At 45.4% G+C, this 11,118-nt stretch overlaps 1 protein-coding gene across 1 annotated transcript in view; it reads left to right on the top strand.

Moving 5' to 3' along the window:
* Positions 1 to 1,776: 1,776 nt before the first annotated feature.
* Positions 1,777 to 11,118, top strand: part of SFI1 (SFI1 centrin binding protein) — a 51,729-nt gene continuing 42,387 nt past the window's right edge. Inside the window, exons 1-3 of the mRNA XM_041003468.1 lie at positions 1,777 to 2,070; positions 5,928 to 6,098; positions 8,674 to 8,745. Coding sequence (XP_040859402.1) covers positions 2,048 to 2,070; positions 5,928 to 6,098; positions 8,674 to 8,745 — 266 coding nt within the window. The 5' untranslated portion in view covers positions 1,777 to 2,047. The remainder of the gene's footprint in view (positions 2,071 to 5,927; positions 6,099 to 8,673; positions 8,746 to 11,118) is intronic.

Here is an 11,118-nt window from a genome sequence, read left to right as displayed (position 1 = left end):
TAAAACTTGGAGCCAGTACGATGGTTCAACTGGCCAAATCCTCTGCCAGAATGTGCCAGCATCCTATGTGGGTACTACTTTGTGTCCTGGCTGCTCCGTTTCTGATTCAGCTCCCTGCTTGTGGCCTGAGGAAGTGGCAGAGGATGGGTGAGGCCTTGGGATCCTGCACCCATGTGGGAGACTCAGAAGAGGCTCCTGGCTCCAGATTGGCTCAGCTCCAGCGGCTGTTGTAGCCATTTGGAGGAGTGAACCAGCAGGTGGGAGAGTTTTCTCTCTGTCTTTCTGTAAATATGTCTTTCCAGTAAAAATGTTTTTGAAAAATAGAAAACTCTTATTAGTTCACATTTACTAGTTTTATACAGCTGATCACCAGTTGAAAGTTAAAACTCTGCAATAAGGTGGAACAATCCACTATGGGGGGAGGGCAAGAGGAGGGGAAGGGGGGACATCAGAGCCTATGAAATGTTGTTATAAAATTAAATGCTATAAAAAAGTAATTGAGTACATTCCTAAAATAATAATATACTTACTTTGTCTTTCAATAATAGCTTTTATGTGAATATTACTTTTCATCATTGCTAGTTTTCATTGTGAAATCTAATGTAAACTAATACAGTTTACAGTAAATTAATAAATCTGAAACATGAATATATTAAAAAAAAAGTTAAAACTCTGCACAGTAGTATTTACTACTGTTCAAAAACTGCTGGAAGATTCTTATAATTAACATTGCAGTTAAAGTTAATCCAAGGAGTAGGTGTTGACCTGATGGCTAAAATGTGAGTTTGGAGGTTCTTGTCCTTTCTTGGAGTAGCTGGGGTTGATCCCTGGCTTTAGTTTCTGATTCCAGATTCCTGCTTTGTGGACCCTGGGAGGCAGTGGTTACTGCTCAGATGGTGATTTCCTTAAACTCATTGGACACCTGGATTGAATTTCTAGGTTCCTGCTTGAGCCTGCACTTTCTAGATATTTCAGGGGCTGAACTAGCAGGCAAGGACCCTCTCTCTGTTCTTTGCCCCTCAGATTTAAAAAAATAATAAGTAAAAAAAAATCTGAAGTGGAAAAAAAGAAATATTTGTTTCTACTGGCATTTTTTTCCCTCTGTAACCACTGGAACTGAGCCGATCCTAAACCAGGAGCCTGCTTCAGGTCTCCCACGCAGGTGCAGGGTCTCAAGGCTTTGGGCTGTCCTCAACTGCTTTCCCAGGCTGCAAGCAGGGAGCTGGATGGGAAGTGGAGCAGCCGAGAGGTGACCCATATGCCCATCTGGGATCCTAGTGCTTGCAAGGTGAGGATTTAGCCACTGAGCCATTGCACTGGTCCCTACAAAATAACTTCTAAAGAATTCTTTATTTGAAAGGAAAAGTACCAGACAGAGATGGGGGGGACTCAGACACCTCTTTTCCATCCCCTGGTTCACTTTCCAAGTGACTAGTTTGGCTGGGGCTGGGATCACATGGGTGACAGAAACTAAGGTGCTTGGGCTGTTATCTGAATCAGAAGTGTGGTAGCTGGAACCTGAAGAAGGCTGTGATACGGGATGTGAGCACCTCAAAGGATGGCTCTGCAGTACAATGCTCATCTGCTGGAAAATGACTACAATTTTAAGATGCATTATTTTACCTGAAATGTAGAGGGAGACAGGTCTTCTATTGGTTAACTTCCCAGATACCTGCAAAAGCAAGGCTGGGTCTTGGTGGATGCAAGGAGGTCCAAGCTCAGTTCCAGTCTCCATGTGGATGGCAGGAACCACAGGGCACATGTTAGCAAGAAGCTGGAGTGTAAAGCAAAGCTGGAACTTGAACCTGGGCTCCGACAGGCAATGTGGGCATTCCAATTAATGCCTGTTCCCAAAGTGCATGTTCTCAGTGGAAGACCTCTCCTACTTATTTAGTGTTCAATTAGTTCAGAAGTGTGATTCCTAAGAGGACATAAACAATTCTCTTTTTTTCTTGCAGTTAGAAGATTTAAAAAAATTCATGAAGAATCTGTGCACTGAGAAGAATTTACCAAGCTTCCAGTTGAAGTTTTAGCAAAAAATGATAGAATGGAGAAGGTGGTTGAATCCAGGTAAGAAGTGAGACTTGACCCAAAGAAGCATTTTCTTATAAACATGGTGAAGTCAGAATTCTTTTCTAAATTATGACCAATGAAGTAGAAACTACAATGAGGACTTTTTTTTGTCAGTGATATTTTAAATTTTTACAATGTCTATTTCATGCCTTATGTTACAGTCAAAACCCAAATTTTAAAATTCCTCTTTTCATTTGAAAAGTAGGTGTCAGGGAGGGAGAAAGACAGACGTCTTCCATTTTCCAGTTCATTCCCCCAATGGCTGTAATAGGCAGGGCTGAGCTAGGTCCAATCCAGGAGCCGCATTGGTCACCGGGCACCCAACGCTTAGACAGTCTTCTGTCTTTCTAGATGCATTCCTGGGTGGGAAGCAGAGCAGCAGAGACTCATACCAGCACCCTAGTATGAAATGTAGGTGCTGGAAGTGGCAACTTCAATTTGTTGTACCACAACCCTGGCCACCCTCCACCCCCTGCAAAGCCATTTTGAATGTATGGAAATATCCACAATTAAAGCTCTGATTTGGGGGGCCAGTGTCTAGCAAAGTAGGCCAAGCTTCTCCCTGTGGTGCTGGCATCCCATATGGTTGCCAGTTTGTGTCCCAGCTGCTCCGCTTTCCCATCTAGTTCCCTGCTCATGACCTGGAAAAGCAGTGGAGGGTGGCCCAGAGATTCAGAGGAAGTTCGCGGCTCCTGGCTTCAGGTCAGCCCAGCTTTGGCTGTTGGCAGACATTTGGGGAGTGAACTAGTGGATGGAAGACTGTTGTCTCCATCTCTCCTTTTTCTGTAACTGCCTTTCAAATGAAAAATAAATCTAACAAAAACAGCCTCTGATTTTGAGCAGAAATATGAAACAGAATCAAAATTGGCAGGCTGCTGGATCTTTCTCTTACTCTTCTGATCATGGTTGAGTCCAGTCTCCATTCACTTCCCTGTCAAGTCTCCAGCATCCTACTCGGTAGCCCAGGCAACAGGCAGGACTTGTATAAGAGGAGGAGACTGAGAGACCTCCATGAGCTGAGAGGCCTCAGATACAGGCTTTCAGCTGAGCCATCAGGAGTGTCCCATTGCCCTGGACACAGGGACTGGTTCACATGGAGCAGGTGACTTCAAAGGCCAATCAGGTTTTTTTTTTCTTGAAATGAGACAGATTGTTTTCTTTTGGTTTTTTAGCAGTGAGAAAGGCCAGCCCAATGCTGAGCTGCACTGTCCATGCAGAGGCGGCCGGGATCCGGTGCCATGGGAGGTAAACAGGTCACATGCTCAGAGAGGCAGGAAGACCTCAAGACCTTCCAGTCCTGCAACACCAGTTCTCATCCTGAGCCTCTTGCTCAGGAAGCGGAAGTAAAGGAGCTGGGAAATGACACCTTTCTACTGACAACTTCCTGAACACTCAGGGTCAGGTTATCTCCACCCATCATCTGCCTCCCCGGCTCTCTGGCTTCCTGTTGGGTGTGGCCAGTGGGAATCCCTGGCAGGAGATGGGGGAGAGGGCAGAGCACACCTGCCTTGCAGGGTACCTGGATTGTCTGTCTCTCCAGTGAAACTCAGAGTACCCAGTCCTGTGAGAAACTGCTTGACCCTGTCCTTCTGGGTCTGTCCCTTTGTCACTGGCCTAGGCTGGTAACACTTCAGGTTCTGCTGGTTTCAAGTTTCCTATAGAATTCCTTTGGTCCCTTTTACATCCATCCATTTACAGATGTGCAATCTTGTGTAGAAAAGTATGGGTGTGACCTAAGCTGCTTTGAGTCCTGGGCTATGGTGCTATTGGCCACGAGTTCCATGTTCCTGAATTACTGTATATATTGAGTCAGGTGTCTGTTCAAAGACACAAGTCCATTAAAAAAACAAACAAACAAAAACCATCCAAGCTTATGTATCGAAGAATTGATGGAAATATTTTTAAGGGTTTATAGGAAGCTTACTCTATTTACCCTGGAGCAGTGGTTTGGTGTTTGGTAGTGGAGTTCCTGGGGAGACTTTATGGAAAATAACCGCCGTGTAAACCATGAAAATCAGTAGCTTTCCCCCTGTGAGCCATTTGAGAGGAAGTTATCACAGCATGCTGATTGAGCCATTGTGCTGGGCCCTTATAATAGTTCTTAAATGGTAACTTTATAAGCCTCTTCAAGTTTGTTGGCATTCTACTACAAAGCAGAACTTTCCCCATTTATTTATTTATTTATTTATTAACATATATCATTGAAATCTGTGCATTTTCATTTTGTTGCTTGGGTTATATTTTGTTGCTGCTTAGTTATAAAGGTAGTCATTGCAGGCCGATTCTTATGGTCCCCTTGTTTTGCCCCCAATGGCCAGCCCCACAGAGGCCAATGTTGTAGAGTAGCTGTGCTGCTGCTTGCACAGCTGGCATCCCATATGGGTTCTGATTCACGTCCTGGCTGCCCTACCTCTGCTCTGGCTCCCTGCTAATGGCCTGGGAAAAGCAGTGGAGGAAGGTACAGGAGTTTGGTTCCCCTTCTATCTATGTGGGAAAGCTGGATGAAGCTCTCAGCTCCTGAGTTCAACCTGGCCCAGCGTTTGCCATCAGCCATCTCGGGAGTGAACCAGTAGATGGAAGATTCTTTCTCTGTAAACTCTGACTTTCAGATACGTAAATGAATCTTTAGAAGAAAATAAAAATTACCAACACTACAGGGCTCTGTCTCTGTTTTCGTCTTTATTCTTCTTTTATTTAAAAATATTTACTTACTTACTTGAAAGGCAGAGTTAGAGGGAGCGACAGAGAGATCTTCCATGTACTGGTTCACTCCCCAAATGGCCACGTCAACCAGGGTTGTGTCAGGCCAAAGCCAGAAGCAGGGTCCCTGTCTGGGTCTCCGACATGAGTGACAAGGGCCCGGCAGTCGGGTCATCTGCTGCTGCTTTTCCCATGTGTGCTGGAGAACTGGATCCGAAGCAGAGTGGCTGGGTATACCAGCATTCATTTGTGACGCTGGCACCAAAGGCAGTGGCTTAATTTGCTGTGGCACAATACCGGCCAGCCTTTTTCCTTTCTGATGGTAAAAGATAATTTCTTAATGTTTCTTAGATGACATAGAAACCAGCAATTCATTGTTTAATAAATTTATGTGATTTCATAGGCTACATTATCTGAAAAATCTTTTTTTTTAATCATGATAGTTTATTGAACAAGATTGTTTCTGCATCAGTTGTGGTTTGAAGGCAATTACATATACATGATATGAAGAGATAAGTGTGTTCAATCAGTTGTCTTTTTTAAAAAATTTTTTATTGTAAAGTCAGATACATAGAGATGAGGCGACACAGAGAGGGTGATCATCTGTCAGTTGATTTACTCCCCATCTGGCTGCAGTGGCCGGAGCTGCGCCAGTTTGAAGCCAGGAACCAGGAGCCTCTTCCGAGTCTCCCACACAGGTGCAGGGTCCCAAAACTTTGGGCCATCCTCAACTGCTTTCCCAGGCCACAAGCAGGGAGCTGGATGGGAAACAGGACTGCCGGAATTAGAACTGGCACCCATTTGGGCATGCAAGGCGAGGACTTTAGCAGCTAGGCTACTGTGCCAGGACTGCTCTGTTTTTATTTTTTCTTACATATAAAGGAAGCCTTTTCTAATTTGTGGATGAGTTCCCTTAAAAACACAAAGGACAAAAGAATCTGTTGGGCCTGTGACTCCAGGGTGCCCTCTTGCCCTGTGCTCCCTGCAGACTCAGCAGGGTTTACCTGCAGTAACTGGCAGCATCTTTCTGTCCGAGATGGGCTAGGATCAGCTTCAGTGAGTTTATCTGTTTCATTTTACCTGTGTGTGAAGTGGTACTGGCGTCGCACGTAGCCATCGTTTTATGTTCTCCTTTCCAATTTCCCCTACTGAAGGTCTTCTAGGGGTGGTGCCCTCAAGAAGGCTTATTCTCCAAAGATGATATCCAACAGGAGGTCTGCCTTCTCGGGGATCCGGAGGGAGCTGCCCGGTACCAGCCACCCAGCACAGCATCTCTCCTCCCGGGCTAGGATGCGACAGGGCCGGCTGAGAGAATTGCGCAGCAGGTGAGCACTGGGGTGCGAAACCCGCGGACAGGAGCCTTTCTCCAGTTGTGCCCTGTCTTATGTAAATTGTAAAGATTCTTCCAGGGAAAGCTGACTTTAGGTCCAAGAAAAAAATGATTGTTGTGCATTAAAGGCATCCATTTATTCATTCAATGCAGCTTGGTTCATGCCAACTCTGCCAGATATTATGCTAAATGTTAAGCGTATAAAGACAACATTCTTAGCTATCCATAACTGCAGGAACATTGAAAATCAAATATGCTTGGCCAAATGTTAAGCCACAGTTGTAAGGTGTGGTAAATGCTGTGGGAAGGGCGTGGTACCCAGGTATACGTGGCAAGATTGGCCCCACTAGTATAGTCAGCAGCTACCTTTGGAGGAAGGATTGGTACTGAATTCTGGAGGAAAGTAACAGAATTTAAGACAGGGCAAGAGGAGGGGTGTCCCAAGCCCAAACACAGCTGCGCTGGATCAGGCTGTCACCTTTTCTGACATTTATGTGTTTGTAAATCAGATTTACAGGGAGGAAGAGACAGAGAAAGACACATCTTTCAGTCCACTGCTTCACTCCCTAGATGGCTGCAATGATCGGGATTGAGCCAGGCTCAAGCCAGGAGCTTCTTCCAGATCTCCCACATAGGTGCTAGGGGCTCAAGCACAGTACTTGTTCCATCTTCCACTGGTTTTCCCAAGCAGGGAACTGGATCGGAAGCAGAGCAGCCAGGACTTGAACTGGTGCCTGTTTGGAATGCTGGCAGCACAGTTGGTGGCTTTCCTTGCTATACCACAATGCAGACTCCCAACAGACACCTTTCCAAGGGTGTGTACCAGGTGCTGTGCTGGCTACTGGGGATACTATAAGACCTGGTGCCACCTTGCTGGTTCATAGTGCATGGGGAGTGGCAGCCAGCCAAGTGAGGCCATGACTGTGATGCAGGGTTATGTGTCACATGAGGGGTGTGACCAGAGTGCTGGGAATACACAGTCACGCTCTCTGGTTTAGGGAGATCTGCTAAGTATTTTAGGCAGGAAGAATAATAGGGAGAACTGTCATATCCTTCCTTTGTGTTAACTTTAAGTCTTTATTTCTTCATTGACTATATATATAATGTATATGTGTTTTTAAAGAGTTAGAGAGAGAGAGAAAGAGCCAGAGAGAGATCTTCCTTCTCTTAGTTCTCTCCCCAGCCCTGGGCCAAGCCAAAGCCAGAATCCAGAATCTCCTCACACATCTCCTACTTGAGTGCAGGGACCCAGGCACATGGGCCATCTCCACTGCTTTTCCAGGCAGCCAGGACTCAAACCTGTGCCCACAAGGGAGGCTGGCATCATAAGCACTGGTTTTACCTGTTCTGCCACAGTATTCGCCCTGAAAAATGCTTTTAACATACAGTTGGTTTGGTTTTAGCTTTATAAGTCGTCACCATTCTATCCTTGGTTTGATATAAGGTTGACATCACCATTAACTCATACTAGTGTCATCTTCCTGGGGTTTTTTTTAGCTCAATTTTTTTGGAAAAAAAAATGTATTATGTAGTTGAAAGAGAACTTCCATCCATCAATTTATTCCATAAATGATTGCAAAGACCAGGGCTGGGCCAGGTTAAAGCCAGGAGCCTGGAACTCCTTCTGAGTATTCCATGTAGGTAGCAGGGGTCCAAGTACTGGGACCAAGACTTCCTTAGCTTTTCCAGGTATGTTAATAGGGACCTGCGTTGGCAGTGAAGCACTGGGAGTTGAACTGGTACTTAGCTGGGATGCTGGTGTTGCAGGCAGTGGCTTAACCAGCTGTACCACAACACTGGCCCACTCCTGAGATGTTAAAGACACTCTTACCTTTCTAAAAAATTGATGATGTATGCCACATGCAAGTTTTTTTGTGTTGTTTGTTTTGTCTCTAAGATGTATTTATTTATTTGAAAGGCACAGTTACATGGAGAGAAAAATGTCTTCTATCTACCAGTTCATTCCTTAAGGGCCACATTGGCCATGCCTGGGCTAGACCAAAGCCAGGAATCTAGAACTCCATCTGGGTGTCTCATATGGGTGGCAGTGGTCCAAGTACTTAACCATCATGCACTGCCTTCCCCGGCGCCCCAACAGGGAGCTGGATCTGAAGTAGAACAGCTTAGACTCAAACTGACTCTCCTATAGGATGTGGGTGCTTAGTCTACTGCGCCCCAGCAATGGCCCCTCATGGAGTTTGGAACTGTAGATATCCATTCATTTTTTTTTTCCTTTTTAAAAAAAGTATTTATTTACCTGAGAGAGCTATGTGATTTGAGAGACAGTTTCATGTATTACTTCCTGATTGCCCAGAAAGGCCCAGGTTAGGCAGCCAAAACTGGGAGCTTCATCCAGGTTTCCCACGAGGGCGGCAGGTCCCCAGCCACTTGAACTGTCACCTGCTGCCTTCCAGGCACTGCCTTAGCAGGAAGCTGCGATCGGGAGTAGAGCCAACTCAAACCACGGCACTCCAGGGTAAGATGTAGGCATCTTAAGTGGTACACCAAACCCTAAGCCTGTGCCCACACAGAATGTTAAAATGCGTATCTTCTTTCTTGCCTTCTTGCAGGTGTGTGGGCAGGAAGTACTTGTATCTGTGGATCCGCGTGACCTTCGGAAGAGTATTTCCCTCTCAGGCCAGGTAGTATTAGCTCAAAACACCGGATTTCTGTGGCATTCATAGTAGGGTTTTGTGGGTTTTTTGACACATGTTACATATACATTTAGCAGATATGTACTGGTTCCATACATGTATGCATTGTATAATCATCACATTAGAGTAGTTAGGATACTTCTCACCCCAAGTATTTACCATTTGCCTAGGGTATCCACTATTGCAGTTATTTAAACTTGTTCGAGATTGGCTTTTTGAGAGCTTGTATATGAGTGATACTGTGTATTTCTGTTTTTCTTCCTGGCTGTCTCACTTAATGTAATTTCTGTTGCCTAAGTTCATATGTGTTGTTGACTATGCTTCCAAATTTAATTTAAAAAAATTTGCTTTTATTAGAAAGTCAGATTTACAGTGAGACAGAGAAAACAAAGATCTTCCATTCGCTGGTTTACTTCCCAAATAAGCATAACCACCAGAGCTGAGCCCATCTGAAGCCACGAGCCAGGAGCTTCTTCTGGGTCTCCCACAGGGTGCAGGTTCCCAAGGCTTTGGGCCATCCTTCTGTGCTTCCCCAGGTCATAAGCAGTATGGATAAGAAGTGTAGAGTATCTGGGACATGAACTGGCACCAATATGGTATGCTGGTGTCACAGATGGAAGCTTAGCCTATCATGCCACAGCACCAGCCCCATGTTTCTTCTTTTTTAAAGATTAGTTTAATTACCTGAAAGGCTGAATTAGAGGAAGAAATGGAAGCAGAGATTCTACCTGCCGGTTCACTCCCCAAGTGTCTACAGTGGCCTGAGCTGGGCCTGTTCGAACCCAGGGTCAGGAGCTTACTTCAGGTCTCCCATGCAAGTGGAGGGCCCCAAGCACTTGGACCAATTTCCGCGGCTCTCCCAGGTGCGTGAGCAAGGAGCTTTATTTGGTGTGGAGTCACTGGGACTTGAACTGGCACCTGTATGGGATGCTGGCGCTGCAGGCGGTGGGTCTAATCGCTGTGTAAAAGCGCAAATGTTAGCACGTATTGTGGATTCTCTCCTGCTGCCCTCTGCCAGTTGACACCCAAATGTCTGCCATGGTGGAGCGGCGGTTGAAGCCAAGAGCCAGGAAGTCAATCCAGGTATCCTGTTTGAGTGCCAAGGACCTAACTCTTGAAGCCTTGATCACTGCCTCCCAGTAGGAAGCTGGAATCAGGGTCTTGGACTAGGAAATCAAACCCAGTATTCCAGTAGCCAGCGTGGATAACCTAACTGACCTCTTAATGGCTAGGCCAAATACCCGTATCTTGTTTATCTCTCTAGCAGGGAAGATGATCCCTTGGAAGCTCTTGGTGATGTCTGCTGCTGTCTCCTTAGCCAGAGCTTTCTCACTGGCCACGTTCAGCTTCCAGGGGAGGCCGAGCAAATGGTCTACCTGGGCTCTGTGTCCATGCTGATGAGGAAGTAGGGCCTTGTCAGTGGCCGTTGGGTTAGTCAGTGACTAACGTGTTCTACCTGGCAACTTGAAAGCTTTTTAACATTGTGCTTTATTTAATAAAATGATTTGCCTTTTTTTTTTTTTTTTTTGGTTAAGTTTTTGTGCTTTTACCTGAAAGATTTACGGAGAGAAGGAAGAACAGAAGACATCTTCTATCCTCTGTTTTACTCCCCAAATGGCCAGAGCTGAACTGGAGCCAGGAGCCAGCAACCAGGAACTTCTTCTGGGATTCCCAGGGAGCTGGATGGGAAGTGGAGCTGCGGGGATTAGAACCCGCGCCCATATGGGATCCTAGCACATTTAAGGCGAGGATTTTAGCTGCTAGGCCATGGCACCGGGCCCTAGATGGAAAATTTTTCTGTCGCTGTTTTTCTCTATAAATCTGCTTTTCGAATAAAAACAAATAAAATCTTAAAAGACCTAGTTTTAGGAAGTCTTATTTGTGGGCCCAGTGTGATGGCTCAGTTGGCTAACCTTCCACCTTTAAGAGCCAGCATCCTGTATGGTTGCCAGTTTGTGTTCTGGCTGCTCCACTTCTGATACAGCTCCGTTTATGGCCTGGGAAAGCAGAAGATGACGGCCCAAGGCCCTGGGACCCTGCACCCGCATGGTGCAGAGTGGGCTCCCCCTCTCTGGTTTTGGCTTTGTCTTCATGAGCTAAATACATTTGCTGTTATTTTATCAGCATTTGGAGAGTGGAGGAGGTAGATATATTCTGTGTGCAAATGTTTCTTTTGCATTACAATTTTTAAAATTATGAGTAAATGTGTCTCCAAGTTTTTAAAATATTTCAGAAATGTATTCAGGAAATAAGTCTCCTGTGGTCTCTCCCTGAGAGAGAATCTCTGGTAATAAATTGGTTTTCAAGATCTTTTTTCATGCTTTTAATATATGATAGAATCACTTATGCACATGTGCATGT

Source organism: Ochotona curzoniae, unplaced genomic scaffold (assembly GCF_017591425.1).
Source record: "Ochotona curzoniae isolate NIBS_2020 unplaced genomic scaffold, NIBS_Ocur_1.0 scaffold_274, whole genome shotgun sequence".
Classification (NCBI taxonomy): Eukaryota; Metazoa; Chordata; class Mammalia; order Lagomorpha; family Ochotonidae; genus Ochotona; species Ochotona curzoniae.
This window is presented reverse-complemented; position numbering and strand designations above follow the sequence as displayed.